At 40.8% G+C, this 25,926-nt stretch overlaps 1 protein-coding gene across 10 annotated transcripts in view; it reads left to right on the top strand.

Annotated features, from left to right (window-relative positions):
* The first annotated feature begins 391 nt into the window (after positions 1 to 391).
* The window catches only part of CLASP2 (cytoplasmic linker associated protein 2), a 132,534-nt gene continuing 106,999 nt past the window's right edge, over positions 392 to 25,926 (top strand). For 6 of the 10 annotated variants that reach the window (XM_060280613.1, XM_060280612.1, XM_035129753.2 and 3 more), the window contains exons 1-6: positions 394 to 1,479; positions 8,332 to 8,410; positions 14,700 to 14,803; positions 18,079 to 18,170; positions 18,449 to 18,524; positions 19,914 to 20,011. In XM_060280613.1, coding sequence (XP_060136596.1) covers positions 1,285 to 1,479; positions 8,332 to 8,410; positions 14,700 to 14,803; positions 18,079 to 18,170; positions 18,449 to 18,524; positions 19,914 to 20,011 — 644 coding nt within the window. In that variant the 5' untranslated portion in view covers positions 394 to 1,284. Of the gene's footprint in view, positions 1,480 to 8,331; positions 8,411 to 14,699; positions 14,804 to 18,078; positions 18,171 to 18,448; positions 18,525 to 19,913; positions 20,012 to 25,926 lie in introns of all 10 variants that reach the window. The other 4 variants (XM_035129752.2, XM_035129757.2, XM_035129742.2 and 1 more) reach the window with 3 other exon arrangements.

Consider the following 25,926-nt stretch of genomic DNA (forward strand, 5'->3'; position numbering starts at 1 on the left):
CTTTGAATACGCGCGGGGAAAAGATTCTCGCCGCGCAGGCGCCGTAGCGAACGACTAATAAAAAGAAGAAAGCAGGGCCTCCTCCCCGTAACCCACCTACCCTCCTCACGGGGGATTGGTTCATGGGGCGCATGCGCATGGCGCCTCGTTCGAGAGGCGCTGGAAGACACGGGATGCGCGCGCGCGGCCCCTCTCTTTCTCTCTCACTGGGAGGGGCGGAGCAGGGGGCGGGCCCGCTGAGGCGCGAGGGGAAAGGAGAGATGGCGCGGAGGAAGGTTTTCTGCACATGCGCGCGAAGGTGATGGTCGCGGAGAGCGGGGTTGAGAAGCGGCGGCGCCGTCGGGCGGAGCGTCGCTGAGGGAAGGGGGGACGCGCGTGCGCACGCGCGGGACGGGGCAAAGAGGAAGGAAAAGGCGGGGCCTGGTCGGCGAAAGCGACGCCCCCGGCGTGCGGCGACTCGAGGCGGACGCAACTTCCACTGGACGGAGCCCCCGCCGGCGCCCTGAGGAGAGGAGAGCGGCGCGAGGTTGCTGGGCCCCTTCGCCTTCCTCCTTAGCCTCCGCGCGCAGCATGAGAGTCCCGCCTTTCCCGCAGCAGCAGCGACGCGGCGGCGGCAGCTCCGGCCGCTTCCTGCTTGGCTTGGTCCTGAGGAGCGGCCACTCTTCCTCCTCCTGCTGCTGCTCCTCCTCACTGCGGTGAGGGGCGCCTGGGCGGCGAACTGCGGCGCTTCCCTAGCCGGCCTTGAGGGAGCGAGCGAGACCTCATTGGCTTCTTCCCATGCTCTCCGAAAGTGCCCCGCCGCCTCCCCGCCCTGCTCGCCTGGCCTCGGAGGATTTGGGGAAGAGGTTGCTTCGCGCCGCTGCCGACGTCGCAACCGAGAACCTCGGAGGGGGGAAACCACCGCGGGCATCGCCACCCCGACCCCAAAATAAACACTTTCTCCTCCCCTCAGATCTTGCGTTGGAACAGCAATCACTGGAGACTGTTATTTGAATCATCATCATCATCTTCTTCTTCATTTTGGGGGGGATGATTTAATGTTCTCTTTTTGTCAAAGGACTGGTACTTTTCCTAGTTTTATTTTCCCCTTCTGGGAAAAGGGAACTGTATCACCGCGCCCCCCTTTCTGCTGGAGGTGAAGAGAGAGCTTTCTTGGATTTCACTGCACCTGGGAATTCCTTCCGGGCTGGTTCAGATTCCTCCTCGCGAACATACATACATATAAGCTGTAAATAAATACGGATCAGGGGTTTGTTTTCAGGTGAAGTTCCTTTCCAACCAACCATGGAGCATAGCAGAATGGATTACTTCTGCGATCAGGTGCCGCAGAAAGATGTGGGCCGCAGGATGCAGGTCGGCCAAGAATTTCTGGAGTATCTGAACGATCCCAGCGTTTCCACTGATCTTGAGCAGGATCAGCAACGCCTCGATAAAGTCATTGATGAATTGACAGGATGGGTGAACTCTAGTAATTATAAGGTAAGCTTATTTGTGCAGCGGGGAAACGTATTTTATGTGGCCCTCGTTTTCATAAAGTGTTTTCTTTGTGGCTTGCCCTTTCAGTGAACCTTCTGTGGGCCAAAATCAAGTTTCTTCCTGGATTTTAAAACGTTTCTTATAGGTTTGAGATGCTTGTTTTTCCAATACCTTCTTATTTTACCAATTAAATAATGTACTGGGCCGGGAGTGAAAGGACAGCATCCAAATAGAAATGCATTAAGACCAGTTATATATATATATATATGCATCATTGGATTCAATGAGTTTTCTTCCATATAAAAATATGCAGGGTTTGGCAGTGTGTTGTCATGCTGATCCGATTTTAGGCTGCAGTGCTGCCTCACAGTACCTGGGAGTGTCCCACAGTGACAGAAGTCACTTGGGCTTTCTTCGGAGTAGGTTATAGGAGTACAGCACACTGCTGGATATAATGCTCCTTGTTAAGGGTTTTTGTTTACTTTCCAAATTGAGTTCTTTCTGTGGAGGGCCAGCAAAGCCTAAGATAAGTCAACAATGTGCTGAAACAGTCCAGTTTGGAGGGTAAATAGGAGTTATTCTCTATGGTGATAATTTAATCTCAGGGTCTTTCATTATACTTTTAAGGAAATTTGTAGCAACTCTTTGAATTTTCCATGCTGGTTTTTTTCTTTTTTTTTCTTTTTGGCTGTCACATAGGAAAATAGTAATTATTGAGAGATGAGGTGTGGAAAACGTGCTTAAAATAAAAAAAACTTTTGAGATTGCATTAGAAAACTTGAGAATGTTGTCTCATTACCTACCAGTGATGGACTTGACCATTTCAGCAGCTAGTCAGTGACTTAACTACCATATAGCTCATTTAAAGTCCTGTCATCTGGTGGCGGTATTGCTCCATAACCCATGTTTCAGATGTGTTGATTACTCAAATTCCCCAGAGATGAATCTGTGTGTATAATATGTGCATATCATATATATGTTTATGCATGTGCATGCCCGCAGTTGCTATGAATTATTGGATACTAATTTAAAAAATGATTCGTAGTGCCTTCAAGGTACATTCAGACATTAGTCATATTGCAAGTACCTAATCCAATATAGCAAAAAGAGATTGAGATGTTTATGCTTTTGTGTGTTAGTGAGTACCATGGATTTTCAAAACACTGCACGTGACTGTACCCACGTGTGTGGAACAGATGGATTCTTGGTGGTGTTCATACTTGCTTTTAGTTAGTGACTGACTGTTTCCCAGTTACTATTTTTATTAATCTTAATGGTAAAGGAAAAATAAGCTTGAAGGCAGGATACAGGAGCAAACACATACATGGAGATGGAAAGAATGGAGAAACAACGTAAATATTTTGAAAGTATAGTGCTGGAATCAGTTCCTTCAGTTAACAGCTAAGATTATACCACATTTCCCAACGGTTTGAGTTTTGTTTAGATGCATAGTTAGCTATTTCCATGATGATGATGATGATGATGATGATGATGATGTAAAAAGCATGTTTGTAGATGGGCAGATGTTAAGTTTAATATGTATAGAAATGCAAGTGTTAGTATTTCAGCCAGAGCTTTAATACTTACTTCCACAACTATAAATCATTACTCCAAGAATTGCTTTAAAATCACAATTTAAGAATTGAAAAGAAATTTAATTAAACTTAATCCATAGTAGTTTTGTATATGTGTGTGTACAGTATATGTAAAAGTAGTAAAATACCAGAGTGCAGTTTTATGTTCCGTCTGTCTTCAGTGCAAGCTAATCTAGTGATACTTCTAAGTAAACATGCAGTTCTCAAGGGGCTAACTCCATTTACCTGGGAGTAATCCTCATAGTAATAAGTAGGATTTAGGATTGTAATGTTAGTCTGTTGCAGCAGTTTCGACTTGTGTCCTGTGACAGCTTCAAAAATGAATCTGTGTCATACTATAAACTTTGATAGTCCTCTTCATCAGATACATACATTTTTTGTTATATTCAAATATCATTTTGTTTCTTCTGATGTACAGAAATTATGGATGTTTCAGAAATTTACTTATAGATGCAAACCTCTTAAAAGTGGGGAAAATTTCAACAGTGGAGTCAAATGACCAAGAAATACAATATATAATTGGTGGCATTTGTATGGAGAGTTTGATTTTTTAAAAATTATTCAATTTCAATTCAATTAAATTCAACACCTTTATTGGCATATAAAATTATTAAAAATTATGATTGTACAACACAAAAACTGACAATTAAATAATATGTCTATTAATTCTATAATCTGTTAATTTTAGCACCTGTCGTGAGAGAGTGCGTGTGTGAGAGAGCCTACATCTCAATTAAATCCTAAATAAATAGGAACTTGCTGAACTATAATTTATCTGAGTCACTCAGTCGAAGAATAGTGATTTTAATTCAAAAGCAGAGGTCCAGAAACCAGTGAGAGAACATTTCCATCTTCTGCCTAGAGGCTGATTTACTTTTCCTGCATAGATAGCAGAAGTGGATTGTTGGCAGAGGATAGCATACATTGGATTAAAGATGATCAACTGAATGAGTTAGGTTCTTTAATAGTTCTTTAATAGCTATTTCCTGAATGGATGTGGGCAGGGGATGGTGGGAAGAGACTGAGATTCAGGTTTCTTGTAGGACCTCACTCTTTGGTTCTTTGATATTGTTTTTTCATAGTAAATTATAGTGTTGGTGTATTCTCTGTAAGCAATGGCAAGCCTGTCACTGGCATCCAAGAGAACCTATTGTCAAGATTAACCCCACTCAATGGACCAGAATGTGGTTTAAACCCCCCTTTAAATCCATATCAACAAAAAGGAAAGAACTCACTCTGAAACTCACCTACAGGTGGTACCTAACACCAAGAAAACTAGCGCTAATACGTCCAAGAACCTCACCAAAATGCTGGAGAGGGTGCACCTCAACAGGCACATATTTTCACATGTGGTGGGAGCACCCCAAAATCCAACTATTCTGGACAGCAACCATAAGAGAAATATGTAAAATAACCAAGCAAATATTAGAAATAACCCCAGAATTGGCCTTGCTAAACATCTTCCAAGACAATAATGCCCACCTGTATCACAAAGACCTCATAACCCACTTTCTCTCAGCAACCATAAACACCATAACCAGACACTCGAGAGACCTGTCAGAAGTAAGCATGGACCAATTATACCAAACAGTATGGGAAACAGCCTTAATAGTAAAATTAACCAATAAGCTGAAACTGACATGGGAACAAATAGAAGAAGACGGCTTCACCCCAGTATGGCTCCCCTTTATCACATACACAGCCCAACAAGACAATGACAAAAATCCACCAACAACATGCAAATCAATATGGCTAACATGATCCAAAACACCCACCTACCCCACTCACACACGAAACAAAGACCACCACAGCCAACCACAAAAGAACAACCATACCCTAGGCCAACCCCAACATCTCTCACCACCAAAGGAACACAAGCGAATAGCAGAAAACCTGCATAAGCGATGCTGACAAAAAAAACCACATATATTAAGTAAAATAGAAACATCGTCACCCGACCCCACCCACCCACCCCATCTACCTCTTTTCCCCTTTTCTTCCCAGTGTCTCAACAAATGAAACTGATTTGTAAAAATGTTACGAAAGACATTGCACATATCTTTGTAAACCAAGAAAACATAATATAATAATAATAATAATAATAATAATAATAATAATAAATAAAATGAAGAATGAAAATAAATTGGTTTAAACTATAAAAAAACTTTCCACATGGAAAGTTGTACAGGCCAACAAGCAAGCCCCCTCCCTATATTTGGAGCCTGTCCTGTGGTAAGGTTTTCCTGGGTGCCAAACCGGCCTTTACAAATCTATTTAGTTCCTTGTGTCATGGGTATTGCAGTTTTGAGAAGAACATCAGTTGTAAATTCTTCAGAGGTGAATTTCTGTAGAAGAATTTGGCACAAATGCAGTTGTGACCTTCATAGTTGAACATGTGGTCTGCTCCGGGTGGTAGCTGGAAACATAAACACATGATGCAGCCTGGGTTTTTGGCATAAGGTGACTTATTTGTCTACCATATAGTTGCCCTGGGTGTCCAGAAAGCGCAGATATGTTTTGAAGATCACTCACAGTTCACAATGTTGTTAACTGGGCCAAAGATAATCATTGAAATTACATCACTATGTCACAGCAGTCCCTGTTTCAGGAATAAGTACGACTTTTGAGAAGATTTCCTGGGAATATACAGTACCTCCCTGCTCTCGTCTATTTCTTCAGCTACTGTCATATGGAATTGTGACCAAACTAATTTACTGGTGACATTATTCTTTGGAATAATTGCTTAGATTGTAATCCAGTAACAACAGGCCACTTCCGGAGCCATGGAGCTATTTAGAATTTTCAGAAGTGTTTTGGCCACCACCTCAAAATTTCTGCAGTTGATAGCATTGTGCAGCATGTTGTAGGCACTAGAGTTACATCATGCTTGCATATCTAGCTTGTTGTAAATGAGTAGAGTTGGATATGCTGTTCATTCACTGCTACAAAAGCATTCCTTCTGCTGGTTAATTATGAGCTTACCCTCTTCTGTTCTCCTGCCAACCTAGCAGTTCGAAAGCACATCAAAGTGCAAGTAGATAAATAGGGACCGCTCCGGCGGGAAGGTAAATGGCGTTTCCGTGTGCTGCTCTGGTTCGCCAGAAGCAGCTTTGTCATGCTGGCCACATGACCTGGAAGCTGTCTGCGGACAAACGCCGGCTCCCTCTGCCTATAGAGCGAGATGAGCGCCGCAACCCCAGAGTCGGACACGACTGGACCTGATGGTCAGGGGCCCCTTTACTTTTACCCTCTTCTGTTACTGTGTCCTTGTTTCACTCAACACTAACTTATAAGGTGGATAGTTAGCTGAAATTGTTTTCACATACTCTTCAATGATAGGAGGGTGTGATATACCTAATAGGAATCTGCCTAATTCAACATTCCCACATATACCTGACTTAATTGCATGTAGAGATAGCAGGGGAGCACTGAACAGTTCTCAGCCACTATGTGGGATCTAGGACCAATGTGATCCCAGCGATGTTTTGGAGAAACATCTTTGCAGCCATTTAGCAGGTGTGGTATCACCATGTAAGAATGTATAGATATATTTATATTTAAAATTAGCAGACAGGGTTCTTCTGGACAAGTGCAGCTCTGTAGCTATGGAAAGCACATGGGGAGGGAGTTGATCCAGGAGGTTTTGTTCTGAAGAGGTTAAAGTCCCAATGGTACAAGTTCAACTGGCGGGTAATAAGTATTTTTTTTCCTTCTGTCGATAACAGAGATGGTTTGAGAGTTGAGTATATTTTGAATTGTATATGGATGAAAAGAAAAAACAAATTTTGTGGGTAATTATTCGGGGTGTGTGTGTGTGTGTGTGTGTGTGATTTTTGAAGACTTATTTCTGTGTATATTTCATCTTCCTGAACATTCTGATGTATGTGTTACGCTTTAAATTTGAGGTTAAACCATAGAGTGACTGGGCAATTCAGCATATTTTAAGCAATTTTGCTATAAATGATATACATATCATGTTAAGTTCTAGGAATAAGGGGTAGCTGGACTGTTTTATTTTTAATATGACTGTAGTCTTGGTTTTGAACTAAAAAAGATGAGCAAATGCTTCTAGTCTTAAAATATGAAGTTTTACTCTAAGAGGCTGGTAGAATTAGTGTGCTAAATGTCTGTTCAAGGCTTCCCCAGCAGTCCCCGCCTTTAATTCTCTACCAAGAGAAATGCTCTCTTTTAAAGAATAGCTTTGCAGACCTTTTTTCAATTTTAGTCTTCAAACCAAGTGAAATTTGCATTTCTTTAGATAGGCCACTGAATTTTAAGTAAGGGTGTCTTGCTTGAATTTTCATTGTTTACTCTGCTGTCGCCTTAGGATTAGTCAGAAAGAAAACCACACCTTGCTTGTAGGCACTTTTGGTCCTAAACTACCGTACTTGCTATTCTGTACAGTACTTGCAATTCATAGCTTTCCTCTGTTATGCAACTCAAAATGTTTTCTAAGTATAAATGTTGCTAGTAAGCATTGGTAGTTAAATGAAAGAATAATAGAAACCCCACTATTACATTTATTTAAAAAACAATCTTATTGTGTTTACCTTATGGCTTGCTGTTTAGATTTTCTTCAGATTTGAAACATTTTTTCCATATAGGTTTTGCAACCTTGCCCCCAGTGCTTATCCTTGCTCTGCACTAGCTTATGGACAGTAGTATGCAGAAAGGATTAAATATTTGTCTCTGCTAGGCATAAATCACAGGAGAAAGGCCTATTGGGCTCCTGCAGTTCTAACTTAGAGCATTTTCTATAATAATGATAAACAGTGGCGAGACAATAGATTTCTGTGATCAAACTTTCTCAAAAAGAGCCCAAGTTACTCTTCCTTAAATTTAGGTCTCCAGGTGGTGTTGGCCCATAATTTCCATCAGCCCCAACCAGGTAAGGCAGCAACCAAAGATTATGAAAGTTAGTAAAAAAAACCTATGGGGAACCAAGGTAGAAGAATATTGTCCAATCTTTTGCCATTCATCCATAGTCATGGCACTGTGTGAATGAGTTTTTTACTGTGATTTCTTACTCTGAACGTTTACATATGTGATGCTAACTTAGATGGCTCAATCAGCTTTTTTAACCTGTAGTTGTCCAAAAGTGATGGACTTCAGCTTCCATCAGCTGTTGTGGCCAATGGTCAGGACTGATGGGAGTTGTAGTTGCAAACATCTGGAGGAGAAACTAGGTTCTGGAAGACTGGAGTAGATGGTAAGCCATCACCCAAACTTGCATTTTTAAGATTTCTCATTATTTTCACAGGTATCATTACTTGGATTAGATCTTCTGGGTGCCTTTGTTGACAGACTTTCAGGACGCTTCAGATCCTATATAGGACCTGGTGAGTGAGTGGCTTTAAAATGTTATGTGTAAAAGAACTAAAGATAGGCAATTTGGTGATTCTCTTAGGATGCCTTTTGTTCTGTTTTTAAAAGTAAAAAATACACACATACCATGTTAGTTGTCTTTAGTATGATAAAGGTAAGATTAGTATGTCTCGAGCCATCCAAATGTTAACACCTGTACAGTTGTGTTAAATTCAAAGGATTGTGTTATAGTACCCAAATGCACGGTTAAGTTGCACACTTTGCTCAGATGTTGGTCTTCCGTCTGTTCTGCGTATAGTAGGCCTGGGCGACGTAGCGATATATCGCCCAGGACTGGTATGAAACCGCTGCGCACCTGAGTCCCTCTGCTAGCAGCGCCCTCTAGAGGGACTTAAGAGTCTTCCTCCAGTGGGCGCTGCTAGCTAAGGGACTCTGGAACAGTGGCGGTTGCACCAGCGACATACTGCTGAGTAAAACCAACATCACGGTCTGCCCTCATACAGTGCAGAGGAAGAAACAAGCTGCACCAGCAAGGCGCCAATACAGCTTCTCCCTTCGCATCTTTAAGCTGCTCAGCTGAGAAGCCTGCAGCTGCCCTTGCATCAGCCGCGCAGGTAACGGAGCCCTCAGCCCGGCGCTGGCGGTGAAGTGGGGACTCTGTGAAACTGCTGGGCTGCGGGACGCACGGTTTCCACTCCCCTCAGCTGAACAGTTAAGGGAGCCAGCGGAGGGGTGGGGGCTCTGTGAAACTGCCCCTCCTAACTGTGCAAAGCATCAGGGCTCGCTCAGTTGGGGGGTGGGAGCCCTCTCATCCCCAGCTGAGCAGCAGGTGGGGGAAGCTGCATTGGCCCCAGCCTGTGTGCTGGGGTGAAAGTGCCTCAGTTCATGCAGTGAGAGCTGTGACAGTTTCACCCTTTGTCTTGTCGGCTGGGGCGAATGCAGTTTGTTTCAACATACTGTATATCACCAAACCGCAATATTTGGCTGGTGATACATCGCAATGTTGAAAGCCTAACATCTCACAGCCCTAGTGTAAAGTTAGCACCCATATCTACTATATCCAAAGCTACATACTGTACTTCTTGAAAATAAAAAGCCCAAAGTCCTCTAAACACATGGTCCTGTTTATCCTGGCCACAGGCAAAATTGGATCTAAATTCATAGGGCTGTGATTCAATGAACTAATGCAGGCATGTCCAACTTTCAAGAGACTGAGATCTACTCCCAGTATAAAACAAGTGGCAGTGAGTGATCAACCAAAGTTTTTGAGCTTTTTTTTTTTTTTAGGAAGTCTAAGTTGTTGAGCTTTTAAAAGGAAATTTTATAGTCTACCATTGCCTTCCAGCAGCAGTTCCTATCTACTAGCTATGGGCACTCAAGTGGGACATTCCACTCCCTTGGTTATGTATTTTTCCCCCCAAGTAACACAGCATTTTGTTACTATTGAGCATACTCATTCCTCGTTGGGTTTTTCAGAGGTTTCTTCTGTAGGCTTTTAAAAAAAATTGTACTGCAAATCTTGGGGCTCACTTGAGCATGCTGATGCACCCCCTTTGTTTCTAAATGGCCTTGTTTTGGTTAAATTTATTGTTGTTACCCATCACCTAAGTTTGCTGTTAGAGGGAGTGATGTATTTATGTGTGTAATACTGTTTTAGCAACTTTTAAGATGGCAGGTCCTCTGTGTTGTGCATTAATAAACTTGGATTGACTAGGAAGAATTCCAGTTGCTAGCATAAAATTGCCAAGTGACTAGATATTGAAAAAGTTTCCAGTCCACTATTGTGTGCATATGTGTTTTCCTGGTTTTGATTTAATAGATGTTGTGTTCGTATGAGGAAATTCTAATTAGTACTTATAAAGAGCTCTCTTTCCAGCCTGCCAATCTTATTCAGATCAAATCACAGCATGACTTTGGTCATGCAAGATCAGTTATGACATTAAGTACCATTTAGCTTCATTATTCTAGGATTAAAACTTTTCACTCATAAAATACTACTTTTGAATCTTTGAATGTCCAACTTGTCTTAGGGTGTAAATGGAATTTTTCTGTTCTTCTGTTTGATGCTTTGTTTAGAGCTTAAGGAATATCCCTGAGGATGTTAAAAGAATTTATATGGACTTAATTCCCACTAAGGCAGTGGTTTTCAAACTTTTTTCTCTGGGCCACACTTTCAAAATAAAAATTTGCTCGCACCATACTGAAACTTTTATTAATAAGAAATACATTGAAAATCAAAAAGAAGCAACCAGCAGTGCTTGAATTTGAAAAGATATCTATTCATATTCTACAAGTATATATATATATATATATATATATATATATATATATATATATATATATACTAATGCTAATACTAATAATACTATACTATACTGTTTAGATGTTTCTTTAATTGCCATCAGATCTTTCCGGCACACTTGCCACCCCCTCTTGCTACACTATTGTGGCATGCTACACCCTCTGAGAACCACTGCACTAAGCAAACACATTGGATGTTGTGAGTAAATTTTGCAGTACTGCTTTTACCGTAATGGAAATTAATAGTGCATTTGTCCTAAAAAATAAACTCTCTTGTGTGCCTACGGTAGTTCCCATTAACTCTAGTGTGTTAACTAGATCTGTCTGCACCGTCCACCTATCAATCACTTGACATCTTCTCAGAGGTTTATTCTCAACACTGATCAGCTGATCGGTGCTGAGAAGGAGTCCCTTTGAAGTCCATTTGCAGATGTAGTTTGAATTCAAACCACACCCATAAGTAGACATGTAAGTGTGACTCCCTACAGGGAGCAAGCCCCCGTCATCCTGACGTCCACCTTGCCAAGCACAGGGAGCAGCAGTGGCTCTGAAGCAGCCAGAGGGGGAGGAAGAGACTCGGAGGGGGAGAGAAATCAGAGTGAGGAACAATGGGAAAGCTCAGGGGCGGGGAGATGCAGACAGGGGCTCAGGGATGTTGAAGAGCCAGGGCACCGACCGCTCAGGGAGGAAACTGAAAGGGCATTGCTCCTTCCGGCGCAAGAAGTAAGGAGAGTGACGCAGGTCAAGGGGGAGGCGTTTTGGGGTGCCCCAACTACTTTGCTGGTGTAGGAACAGACGTATGCCATTGCCGGATTCTGTTTCGGGATGAGAGGTCATGTTTTAAGCTGTCTCTACACTGTAAATAATTAGCAGAATAAACGTCTTTGAAGACAAACTGGACTCAAGCGGAGTTAGTCTAGTGTAGCCACGACGACCCTCTGACAAGACATTTTCCCTTTGCAGACTGACAGAAGGAAAATGTCAGTCTGCAGGCACAGCTTGAATCCACACCACCTCTGCCAGGTCTTTCCCTGCCCCACCCTGCCACCACAGATTATGTTAGATGTGGGCCATGTGAAAAAAAGGTATCACAGATATGAGGCCCACCGACCAAAGGTTCCTCGCTGCTACCATAGCTCAAAGTGTGTGTACTGTGGTACCTTTAGTTACGAACTTAATTTGTTCCGGAGGTCTGTTCTTAACCTGAAACTGTTATTAACTAGAGGTGTGCTTTTGCTAATGGGGCCTCTTGCTGCCACTGCGCTGCCGGCACACAATTTCCGTTCTCATCCTGGGGCAAAGTTCTCAACTCAAGGTAACTCTTCCAGGTTAGCGGAGTTTGTAACCTGAGGCGTTTGTAACTCGAGGTACCACTAAGCAATCCCCAAACAATCTTTAATGAAGATGCTTTCAGAAGTAGTATTTGAATATTTACTAAGAAGGTAGTTCTAAGGCTGAGCCAAATGTTCCACCAGCGGGACATTAGGTGATCTCAAGGGGTGAGGTGGAGGTGGAAGAACTCTTCTCATAGGTCAGGTGGGATGGGCTTATCTTTTGAAGTGGCTGTGTGGTCTTCCCATTTCTTTCCTCCTTCCATGTTTTAATCAACTCCACATGTTTTAATCAGCCACCTGTGACCATTTTTAAAAACCATCTCTAATGAATAGACCTGGGCAAAGCATTTTATGAAGTTGCATGGTTTCCAGCGAAACTGTAAAGGAAAAAAAATCAGATTGCTCTATGCCAGGCAGCCATCATATTTTTTGTACTGTGTTTCCGGAACTACATAGTTTCATCACATAACTCCCTTCCCAGTACTGTTAATTAAGCTCCCCCCCCAAAAGCATTACAGCTGTCTGCTGAGTGCAGAGGCTTGTCTTTGTTCAGAGTTGAATAAGGAGGGGGGCACAGAAAGATTGTAAGTACCCCACCCAGCTGATCATGCTGCGGCTTTCACTGGAGCTCCTCAAAAGTCAAGAGATGTTTTGCTACATCTCTGCTTCAATATGAAGATCCAGCAAAGATGGGAGAGGGGAATCATGTGCAGCCTTATGTACTGCGTACTTCATCTGGGACCTTGTCCACATGCTGCTGTGTCACTACAAGCTGCATTAGCACACATGGGATCTGTGTCCTGTTTAGATTATTAGTTTCTGTGCTCAAAATTAAATTTGAACCAGGGTGTATAGAATGCCAGACAGGTAAGATTTCCTTGCATGCCTGACATCATTTTTAGCTGAGGCTCCAGTTTTAATAAGGACTAGTAAGCAGAGACATTTGTGAATACGTTTGTCATGCAGTGGCATCTTTGGTTCCAAACCATGATATATCATGAGAAAGTAGCGTTAGAAAAGTATTGTGTGAATATATTCAAACTCATACTTGTGTAACTGTTTCAGGTCATCAGGTGCCTTGTGCCATGGTTTGTTTGTTTTTCTGTTGAAGCTACAGCTGTTAAAATCCACAGCAAATTTAACTGAATGCATTTAAAGAACCCTTGAAACTTTAAAGTTTCTGCCAATGGGCCAGACATTTCAACACAAGGGTTAAAAGCAATAACAAATTAATGGCTTCCTCAGAGCATAAGTCTGATTAACTAGTCAAACCTATGTGTTTGATTACCTTTTTGGCCTGCATTGCTCCCCTTCTGCCTTCTGGTTCTGAATCTCCTCCTCTTACTGGAAAAAAATCAGAAAATAAATATGCGGTCTTTATGAACTTGCATGGCTAGGCAGATGAGTCCCTGGATATGGATTAGGGTCAAAAGACTGAAATTTCTGCCTGCTATTGTCTAGCATTTGGGGATAGAAACTGGTAAGAAGACGTTGTCTATGTAATAATAGATTTTGGAGTTGTTACATCAATAACCTTGTCTTGGATTTTATATGTTCAGAGACTACCTTCCATATTTTGTGCTTTTCTACAAACTGGACATGTAGAAAGCTGATGGCACATACAGATCTGTATAGAGAAGTAATTAGTACACTTTTGCCCAATGTTCCGTGTGAAAATAGTACAGGGACTTTCTATTTATTTCATAAAATTCATATACCTCTTGATTATAAAAACAACAACTCTCAAAGCAGTTTAAAAAACCTTAAAGCAGTATAGCCTTCTTCAGTGCTCTTCTTACTAAACTTGGGATTGGATGAGGTGGAATGCTACAACTTCCTAAGTACCAGGAGATGACTTGTGGCTAGGGATGGAGGTGAATTTCATTCAGCCTATCTATTTAACCAAACTGATCTAATTTGCACCTCCTGGACCAGAACATAATTGTTATTTCAATTGACATTTCTCTGAAGTTTATAATTTATTGATTGATTGTATTTATATCCCACCTTTCCTTCAAGGAGCTCAAGGTGGTGGCATACATGGTTTTACCACTACACATCTAATTTCTACATCAACCTTGTCTGGTAGGTTAGGCTGAGAAGCGGAGACTGGCCCAAAGTCACCTGGTGACTTTCATGGCTGAGTGAGGATTTGAACCCTGGTCTCCCAGGTCCTAGCCCAGCAATAGTGACTGCTATACCACACTATGCTCAAAAATGCATACAAAAAAGTGTGCTTTATATTTTTGTAGGGTTGTTTGTTTGTTTGTTTGTTTGTTTTAAAAAATCAGATTAAAGCTGAAATATGGTGAATGTATGACATTGACCAAATATAGAAGACTCTGTCCATCCCAACTTGTTGCCTGAAGCTATCATCTTTCCCAGAGTGTAATGTGGAGAACAGAGAAGTCTGGGGTGTTGGTACTTACTTGCACTGTTGGAGACTCATAGTGTTTCATAGCTCTACAATATTAACTTTCTTGAAAGTGTACAGGTATAACTGGTTAGAGAAGTTGGATGACAGTGCTTCTAAAATGACAGGAGTCTTGAAAGAGAGAATTGATCAGCTGTTGCACTGCTTGAATTAAAAAACTTGAGAATCACTTTTACTGTTAGTTTCAGAATTTGCTTTCCATATATATCATTAATTCTGATTTTTGTCCTCTAGTTCTTATAGTTTTGATGGATCGAATGGGAGATGCCAAAGATCAAGTTCGAGATCAAGCACAGAATCTTGTATTGAAATTAATGGAGCAGGCAGCTCAGCCAATGGTATGATACTTGCAGAAATTTGTACAGTACTCCAGATCTATTTATGTTCTGTAAAATGCTCTGTTATGATAGGGTAACCTGTGAGAAAGAAGGGAAGAATTCCTCTACCTTTTTATACTTGTGTAGCAGGAGAAATCTCAGCTGGTGTGGTTTTTGTTACCCACATGTGAAAAGCTGTATCCAGTGTTAGAAACTGAGAAATGAAAGCTAGGGGTTAAATAGCGCCTTAAACCTAGGTTATGGGAGAAACAATGGAATGTCTAGGCACAATTTTTCATAGCAAGAATACAAAGCTGAAAATGAATGAACTGCAACTAAAATCTTATATTCATTTTTCATATGGTTTAGTCCTCATCTGAAGACTGCAAAAAACAAAGCTATGCTTCCCCTGCCCGCCCCCCCTAATATTCTTAAGGAGGTCTCTTCTCCAGTTTTCAGAGAGTGGCTGGAAGTGGGGAGGCAGAAAAAGGTCCTCCTTTCATTCCACTCTGCAATTTTAAGGTGAAATCTTAGGCTCAGTACTGCGCCCAGAGCGCAGAAACAGCTCTCACTAATGAAATTCCTTGTCGCAAAACGCACCTAGAACAATGGGAGTTTCGAACGCTGGCTGTATTTACTAAAATCTTTCTTTCACGCAAACGCCAAAGCTACAAGAATCCTGCGCTCTTTTGAATGTCTTCATCTTGCATTAAGATAATGATGATGCAGTTACACATCTTTGATTACACATTAGTCAGAGCATACTAAACTTGGAAGCAGGCCAGTATGCCAATTGGGAGGGGCAACCCACCTATCAATCACCTGACTTCATATGTCAGGTAATTCAGGTTCAGCATGGAGCGCTGTTCTAAGATGGTGCATATCGTGCAACATTTTGTACTATGTTCAGACATGGAGATCTGTCTGTGGAGGCAGAACCCGCATGTCAAATCAGGCCTGCCAAAATGTTTAACATTCCCCCTCTCCCCTCTCTATCACAGAACTAGGAGTGGTTTCTTTTCTCTCAGCTCTGTGATGGGGTGAAAAATTGCAGTACTGGACTTGTTGGAGACCTTTGGATGGAGATGAATATGTGCATGTTGTATTTCTGTATGCATGTCTGCCAGGGTGGGTGGGAGCAAGGGGGAGGGGGCAGCGGCCATGATGATACCCACTTCCACTTTGGCCATGACCTTCAGTGGAAGGACCCCTTGGGGAGCTGGTCAACAGCAAATTTGTTCCTTGGGCTGGAGGATTAGCCACCCCTGTTGTTGTCCATTACAATGGTGCATTCGAGGCACACTTTTTCTCTTTTTTGGCGTAGAGGACATGTTTGTGTGTGTCTTACAGACTTCCCTTTGTTTAGGCTCCATTTTGTCACTTCTGTTTTTCCTGTAGCAGTACAAGCTGCAGCAATCAGTTTCAAGTTCCATTTCTTGTTTCCCTCCCCACTGTCATTCTTGTCTTGCTCATCTCCCACCCCCCTCTGCCCCGAGCACTGCAGGACTGAGAATCTAGTTATACCCTAAAGGCAAAGCAATCTGCATGACAATGCCATGGAGAGTTGTACAGAGCAACATAAATTGTATAGTATTCTAGTGTTATTTCATGTTCAACTTGCTGGACATTTTATTTTTTATGGTTTTCTCTATATAGCAACTAATTTTCTGAGAACATGCTTGAAATGTTTTAAGGAAAATGCTATTTATGAAATTGCTGCAGCTAATTTTGTTTCTAATAAGCAAATTTTGCTGTGTTGTCCTTGTGTGCATTTTTGAAATTCTTCTTGAATATATATTATATATAATCAGTTCTGTGATCCCTTCCAAAAAATAGTATTTGATTGTGAACTAAAATACTATTCTTTTCCTTGTTGCCAAGTGTTGTGCTTGCATAAATTCCAGCTGGGCTTGTGCCAGGCCAATGCTTCTGAGGAATGACCAGCCTTTAAATTAAACATCTAATGCCTGCTAAATGCTGGCAGGGGGTTATTGCAATCAACTTACTACCTTCAACGTAACACTGTTGAAGTCACACTGAATTTTTGGATGGTATTTTTTGTGAATTAATGCAGAAATGTGAAAAATGGTTCAGCACTACTTTTAGCTGCTTAAATCATTGTGGAAAATATATTCAGTATTGTCTAGTTCAGGTATCTTAAACCTTTTAAGACCCAAGACCCACTTTTAACCCAGACATCCATTTGGGACCCATTTCTTAAATAAATTTGCATGTTGGTAGTACTTCTGTTGAGACCCAGTCCAGATCAAGCCAGGAACCACTCGTGGGTCCTGACCCCCCAGTTAGCTTACCCTAATATATTTCTCCAAGTCTTTTAAAGGAAAAAAGCAATATATAATTTAATGCATTATCGTCTATATATACATGCGACATTGTCTGTTTTGCTCATTCTACAGCATGACTTGAATACTGGGAGGGTCTAAATCATAAAATGCTGCAGTCTGGGAAATGTGCTCTTGCTCACTGTGCAGCAGTTGCTAGGCAACCTTTTTCTCCTGAATGCCTGCTGAACGGCTGAGATTATAATGGCAGCATTGCAGCTGAAGGGAATTGCAGTTGGAATCTGTTTGCTTTGAAATATCGTTGCAAATCTAGTCTTGTAAGTCTGAAGTATACAGCATTGGCAGTTGTGATACAGCAGAACTCCTGGGAGGCTGAGAATTATAAAGATAAAAGCAAGAAAGGAATTAATAAGGGCAAGTGAAACATGGGAAGAAGAACATGCATGGAAGCAAATGAGTGTAGCCCAAGAAATTCATAATAGAAGAAAGATACGGAAATCATCACAGAAGCTCACTGAAGAACAGAAACAGCACTGGAATTGGAGGGCAAATAGAACCAGAAGTATAAGTGTGCAAAACAAATACTTTAAAAATACATTAATGCAATTTTTTTTAAAAAAAAATCAAATATAAAAGAAATTCAGTTGTAAATATTTGGATGAGGGAGGGGCATATTAAAGTCACAGTGGGAAGATATTTTTAAGCAGGGAAAGGTTAATATGAGAGACACATCGATTTAGATATTTCAGTTGTTATTCTTATTTTGTCTCCAGTTTCTGAAAGCTAATTGATTGAATGCTGTTTTATACCAGTATTAATATATGGGAATAATATATTAATATAATGGGAGTAGGTGTAAAAGAGCCTGGTCTGAACTTTTTGTCCCAAAGCAATGAATATAATAATTTTGGTTGTGTTAATTTAGAATTAACATTAGTGTCATGGAGTATGCAATTTCATTCAATAACCTAACCTACCTTTTATTTTTAATAGTTCGTCTGGGAACGTCTTGTCGCTGGCTTTAAACACAAGAACTATCGTTCACGAGAAGGAGTGTGTCTGTGTCTTATTGCAACATTAAACACGTATGTATTTTATTTTTATTGAAGTAGGCTGTAGAAATAAATGTTCATCCCTTTCCTGTGGTGCATGTTCTTTTTCTAGGTATTAGTCCTTTTTAAAAAAGACCCTTAAAATGAAAAGCAATGATCAGACTCTTAATTTGCTTTCAACTTTCCCTCTTGAGTTCATCTAAACTGTCCTTAGATTGTAAGGATAGTTGGAGCTGTCTTCTGGTAGTGTTGGCTGATATTTTGTGTGTGAGGTGAGAAATGACGCTTGCTCTGATTTTTTCCTTCCCTAGCTTTGGTGCACAATCATTAATTCTCAACAAACTGGTACCACACTTATGTATCTTGTCTGGAGACTCCAATAGCCAGGTAGGATTATAATCTTTTAAACAAAAAAACATTTATTTTGATTTTCTACTGTCTGTGTTTGCTTACTACATGAATTTGTCAATAATGGGAGGATTGTAAAGAGATTGTTGGTGAATCTTAAAGATCTAGAATTTTGAGAATACTGTACCTAGAAATTTAGACCAAGAAGCAGAACTTATTTTCATTTCCCACATGAAACTAGAGGAGGTGTCTTTGACAAACTTACCACTGTTGTGGAATAATGAGGCAATTTTTTAATGGAACTCTTGGCTTAGGAAATATATGTTTGGCTTTTTCCTATGTATTCAAAGGTTTAAGTGGTCTTGTATAGAATTCTAGAAATAGGTATTTTCCTAAATAAATGTAAGGCATTCTTCAGAATAGGCGATGAGTTATTTACTTTACCAAATTCTTTCTGTCCTGCAACCCTTCATAGGTTGCAAGATAAGAGAGTAGCTAGGTTTTTCTATCTTCCCTAATAATAAATATATGCATAATTAAAATTCTAGATGCATGGTTGGAGGGTGGGAGGGGAGGACCATATAAGAGGAAATGGCTTCAGGTTTGGTTTTTTTAAAAAAATAATCAGACAGAAATGAACATGGTAACTAACAGGCTGCAACAGTATGTCACAGAGAAATTAAATATAAGAAATGCATTGTAGAATACCTTGCAGTGAATAAGTAGATATGCTTGCAGTAAGAAAGCAGACTGAGTATGGAACAATATTGTTTAGAGCAACACAGTATAGCAGAGAAGCTTAACTTTCGTTTTTAAATAATATTTATTAAATTTTCCATTTTAACATTCCAATCAAATCACATCATATATTCCAAATTATACACATTATTCAATAATTAAACAATCCAAATATTATCCCAAATTAAAAAAAAATTCGGGGAGACTTCAGCATGCTCTGAGGTCAGAGGGGAATTGATCATCTCATACTTCTACTGCTTCTCATATTCATTTCCGATAGTTCCCATAAGTCATTCTGATGTTAAACCTCATTATTTTCCACTGCCTCTGATTTCTTCCAACAAGCGAGATAAATAAAATAATATATTTCTGTGTAGTTTTATGTCGAAGAGAAGCTTAACTTTCATAAAGATGTCTGAGTTTGACATGCATATTGTAACAGTTTACTCTTTCTGTAGCCTCAGACTAAACAGTTAATGTGTTTGAAAAAGACCTGGCAATTATGCACCTGACTCCTTAAACTTGCAGTCTTGTTTAAACACTTTCCCTTCATTTTATTCAGAATTATTGACAGGTAAGCAAAATATTGATGAGCAAAAACTAGAATATTAGGCATTAAGCATAGTGTGTTCATTGTCATACCTTTAACTATTCTTGCCATGTTCTAACACTTGCTCTGTATACTCGCAGGTGAGAGATGCTGCAATATTGGCGATTGTGGAGATTTATAGGCATGTAGGAGAGAAAGTAAGAGTTGATCTTAACAAAAGGGGACTTCCCTCTGCGAGGTGAGTTAGCTATGATGGCTAGTACAAATACCTATCTTGCTATGATTATATGCATAAACTTATCTAACATTTGCTAGCTTTTGATGTCAAATGTATATATACTTTTGTTCTTTGGTGCACACTGTAGCACCTTTTGCTCAAAACAGGAAACAGTAGACACTGAAGCAAACAAAATAAAAATAAAAACTTTGTCACAATTTACCATTGTTTCTAGAGTACATTGTATGAACAAACCAGAATTGTCCTGGTCGCCCCTTGTGATTGAATAATGTGCCAAAGGACTGCATAAACAACCTTTTAGTTATTTGCCGCCCAGTTAAAATGTAAACGTTTCAAATTGCAAGAAACCTAGCAAATATGGGAAGTTTTCTTGGTATAGCTTAGAAATAATAATCAAATTGTGCAGTGGGACAGGTAAACTGTTAGAATAGTCTAAATTGTATTAATCTAACACTATTTAGTGCCTTGCTCACATATACTGGCATATATATTTTTTAGTTTAGAGAAAGACAAGTCAGAGGAGGCATGACAGAAGCGAATGAAATTGTGCCTGGTGTGGGTATAGTGGATAGTGAAGTTTTTCTTCCTCTAATAGAACTTGGTGCCAATTCCAAACAGACAAAAGAAAGTACTTCTTAACAGAACACATAGTTAATCTGTGGAATTTGCTCGCATCAGAGGTGGTAATGGCCACTAGCTTTGGTCACTTGAAAGGAAGATTAGATAATTTCGTGGAGCATAGGCATCTTATCTTGCCAACTATGGGAACCCCCAGCTTTGGCTTTGAAAACTGGCAAAAAGCATGCTCAGGGTATCTGTTTCACACCACTGAGATATCCCTGGCTAGGGGAAATGTTTCTGGGACAAAATATGTGATGACCTGTGGCTGTAGCCAAAACATTTCTCAGTGGGGAAAAAACTTCATTTGATTCTCTTAGGTTCCCCCTTCCTAAACTGAGAATATGGAATATTCACCAGGAAGCCAGTATGTTGCATCTTCCTCTCCCCTTATTCCATTTGGGCTATCACTGGGGATGCCAGTAGGATTTCCTGGACTTGGTGCACTGTATGTGGATTGGAGGGACACAGGTGGTGCTGTGGTCTAAACCACTGAGCATCTTGGGCTTGCTGATTAGAAGGTCAGCAGTTTGTATCCGTGTGATGGGATGAGCTCCTGTTTCTCTGTCCCAGCTTCTGCCAACCCAGCAGTTGGAAAGCACACCAGTGCAATTAGTTAAAATAGGTACTGCTACAGCGGGAAGGTAAATGGTGTTTCTGTGCACTCTGGCTTCTTTCATGCTGTTCCATTGCGCCAGAAACGGTTTAGTCATGCTGGCCACATAACCCAGAAAGTTGTCTGTGGACAAATTCCGGCTCCCTTGACCTGAAAGCGAGATGAGCACCTCATCCCATAGTCACCTTTGACTGGACTTAAACGTCCAGGGGTCCTTTACCTTTTACCTTTTTATGTGGGTTGGGCATTTTGCATCCCCCCCCCATCACAATCTATTGACGACAAATGCTGCTTATATACATGTATTAACTTAGTTATCTCACAGGGCTGTTGCAAACATAAAAGGGGGAGGAAAATATTTGCCGCATAGCACATAGCTAAACTATGGAATATATTCCCATGGGAGATAGTGGCGGCCTCCAACATAGATGGCTTTAAAAGAGGATTGGGCAGGATACATGAGGATAAGGCTACTAGCCGCAACTGCTGTATTGTGCCTCCATGGTTGGAGACAGTATGCTTCTGAATCCTAGTTGCTTGAAACCATAGGAGGGGAACGTGCTATTATGCTGAGGTCTTATTTGCAGACTTCTCATAGGCTTCTGGTTGGCTACTGTGACAATAGAATTTTAATGCAGTTATTTCAGGTTGCTTTAGCTTAAGATATTTACTTTATGACCGAAGGAGAGGAACCTGTGGTTGTTGCTCAATGGCAACTTCCAACTTTGACAGTTGGCCATGCTGATGGTAGTTGGCATCCAACATTTGGAAGGCTTTGGGTTCCCAATCCCTGGATTAACTGTAATTTAAAGAGGACTCTCAGAAATAAATTTATAAATGGCTTTTTCTGTTTCAAAGATTAGATCCGTGTCTTATCTGATCCAGAAAGGCAGCATTTTATGCCATAGTAATGCAGCAGCACTTGGGTGGGAGATACAGCATATGTGGGTCTTCTCCTGGTTTGGAAGAGAGCTTTGAAGTCATGGAGGTGTGGAGATGGGAAATTGGGGTGGGGGGGGAGACACACGGAAGAGATCTGAAATGGAAGAACTGGAAATTTGGAGAGTAAAAATAAGGTGTATAATTTCCCACAAAGCAAGATGTGTTTTTAAACAGGTTTGCCTCTCTAGATCTGGACTGACTTATGAACCCATTAGAGCAGGCTTCCTCAACCTCGGCCCTCCAGGTGTTTTGAGACTACAATTCCCATCATCCCTGACCACTGGTCCTACTAGCTAGGGATCATGGGAGTTGTAGGCCAAAAACATCTGGAGGGCCGAGGTTGAGGAAGCCTTCATTAGACTAACCTTTGTGTTTGCATGCTGTATTAAACAAAAGAAGACACAGAGGTAGAAGCATCACTATTTTACAGTGCTGCAGGTTTGGGCAGATTATTATGCAAGATGCCTGAAATCTTCCTCTCAGTAGCAAAACAGAAAAGGATTCCATTCCCACACAGTCGTTGGATCTTAATAAGTTTTTTCTTCCTACTTAAATTCTTAGAAATCTTTCATTCCTATGTGCAAATTATAATAAACTTCCATGTATGCTGCTTCAGCTGTCACTTCAACATAAAAGGAAGTCTTCTGAATCAGATGAAAGGCCTATACATCCTGTTTCCCACAGTGGCCAACTATGAAAAGTTGCAAGCCAGATATGAGAGCATTAGCCGTATTCTGCTATTGCTCCTCACACCATTTAGAACTGCCATACTGTGCAACATTTTATTCCTAAATAACAAATTAACTTGTGAACTGGTTGTCTAGGAGTGAAAAAACTATTGCCATAGTAATTATAGTATAATACACTAGTTGAAACAAATTGTAGCGTAATTGTCTTTACATATATTTGCACTACCGTAAGTATAGTAAAAAGTAATACTCTGTTCCTTGAGAAGTAGTGATATCCATAAAATCATGGATGTGCCTAATAATAAATTGTATCTTAGTATCTTAGTAAGTTGGCTGTGATTGGATGGCATTACACTACAGTACATTAATCTAATGCACATTTGATTAATGTACATTAATCTAAACCCAAGTAAATTACAATAATCTAGTAGTCAACATTTCATTAGTTTTACAGAATGCTGTCAAATACATTTTGACATTTACAGGAGAAGTGTGTGCATAGCATAGAATTCAAACAACTGTTTGTGGGGACATTTGTGGAAACTCAAAATGATAAGTGTGCATATTAGATTAATGTTAGCTTTTTCCTGGTAACTTGTTAAAAGCAAAGGGGAAAGCAAGGCAGCCACCTCAAAATTGAATTTGAATTAAATGGTGAAACTGCAAGATTATTCTGGCCAATTGTATAGCATTTATAGGGACTAAAAAAACACCATTGGTGTCAGCGGCCTCTTTGCATGTTTGTTGTGTAAATATCTGGATATACCGGTAGTCATGTGTATTTCATGTTGATTTCAAAATAATGCACTGGAATTCAGTACTTTCACGAGACCGCTGTACACTTTGAACAGGATGTGAATTCTCAAGTTGTCTTGGGAACACCTAAGTCAAAGGAAAAAAGGCTTGAGTCTTCCCAAATTGAATAATACATATGACTCGTCTAGAATTGTGTTCTGTTGCTATGGGACTTGCAGAGCAAATGGAAAGGGGAGAATGTGACTCTTCTGAAGAATTGTACAGTCCCACATGTGAAGGTTCTGTTCCTACACAAAGAGGCTCTGGAAACATTCTTAAAAGACCTGATACTCTGCTTCTTACTAGTTTCAGAACCTGAAATTTAGATTTATTGGCTTGGGAGAACTATTGCCTAGTCTCTAATATTTCATCCTTGTGGAGCTAGTGGTAACTGGACAACTAACTCCAGGCAGTGTTGAATATTTGGATCATTTCTAATCTGGCTTCATATCTAGCTTGGGAACATGGGAACAGAAACAGCATTGGTCACCTTGCTAGATAACTTATGCCGAGAAATGGATTACGAGAGTGTAACACCGTTGGTTTTGCTGGACCTTTCTGTGGGTTTTGATACCGTAAAATATGGTATGCTAGGCTTGTTTGAGTTGGGCCTAGGGGGGTGGCTCTGGTTTTTCCTGGAAAATGTGGGTGCTAGAAGACTTCTGTTGTTCAATGGCCTGTGGAATTCCTCAGGGGTCTATTCTCTATGCTGTTCAGCATGTACATTAACTACTGGGGTAAGCCATCCCAGAGGTTCAAACCAAAGTGTCATCAGTATGCAGATGTGACTTCTCCATGTGTCTTTTCCGTCTGCTGGTCCTAGGGAGGCTGTTGAACTTCTGAATTTGTGCCTTGAGACGGCACAAGTTGAAGATTAATCCAAGCGCTGTGTATGGGGAAAGAGACTCCCCTGGATTGAGATTTGTAAGTAGTTCTGGATAGGGTTACACTTCCCCCTGAAGAATAACTAGGAGTGCAACTAGGAGTGATGCTGGACTCAACACCAAATGGGAACGTTCAGATGGCAGTAATAGCTAAGGGTTCTTTTTATCATCTTCAGCTTGTCCCTCTGTTTTGACTCTACCTGGAGGAGTGTGCCTTGGTTATCCATGGTTATCCATGCATTTGTAGCATCCAGGCTGAACTACTGTAATGTTCTATACATAGTGTTGCCTTTAAATTTTGGAAGTGCATCTTTCAGAAAGTTGAACTGGTAGAAATGCTGCTGTCCAGCAACTGAGGCAGTTGGAGCATATTACACCAAATTATACCAGTTTTCCTGGTTAGTGATATGTTTCCAAAGATGTGGTAAGTGGTTTATAACTAGATTACTTAAAGGATTCCCTGCACCCAGGTCAACCTGCCAGTCCAATCCTTGAAGATGTTTCTCAGAGGCCCTGCTTATGTGCCCACCTATGGATATAATTGGGTTGGTGGCAACACAGAAAGAGTCTTCTTGGCAGTGGCCCCACAGTAGTAGAATTCAGTCCCACATGAAATCAAGCAAGCCCTATCTCTCAATACTCCAGGTGGACTTTGAAGGCCCATGTTTTCATTACAGCCTTCAGTGGTTCATTATAAATTGAGTTGTACAAATTGTGTTGTGGTCTGGTTTTGTATGTTTAAGTTGCCTTAGGCTGGTTTGGTGCTGGATTTTAGCAGTAATGTGAGGGAGGTGTGTTAAAACATTATCTATGCTTTGATGTGTATTTTATAATACTGCTCTGTGAAGAGTGCCTTCAAATTTCTGCCTCACATGGTGCCGCTTCGAGGAGGTAGACTCCCTCCTCTCCAAGAGGGTATCACAGCTTTCCTTTCCATTTTCAGACTAAAACTCTAGAAGTGGCATGGGGAACCTTTGAACCTCCAGATGTTATAAGCCCATTCTTGCTAGGGCTGATGTGAGCTGTAGTTCAGCAACATCTGAAGGGCCAGGGGGTCCTCATTCCTGCTCTAGAACTTTTGTAGAGTTGATCCACAGAAATGCAAAAAACCCTATGTGTGTGACAGCACAAAGAACATTGGTTACAGGTAAACAACCCGTATTTAAATAGATACACAAAGTGCCCTTGAATGGCAGTCTGCAAGATGGAAGATGGGCTTCTCAATTGCCCCAACAGTGCTCTGATCATTTGAATTTTAAAAATAAGAATAAAAACCACATTGCCCCCAACTTTTTTGCTATAAGTACTTCCCCAAGGTTTGAAGCACCTGCTCTTGTGAGACTCCATTAGTCTATGTGGTCAGAAAACTGA

The sequence above is a fragment of the Zootoca vivipara genome, chromosome 12, assembly GCF_963506605.1.
Source record: "Zootoca vivipara chromosome 12, rZooViv1.1, whole genome shotgun sequence".
In the NCBI taxonomy this organism is placed as follows: domain Eukaryota; kingdom Metazoa; phylum Chordata; class Lepidosauria; order Squamata; family Lacertidae; genus Zootoca; species Zootoca vivipara.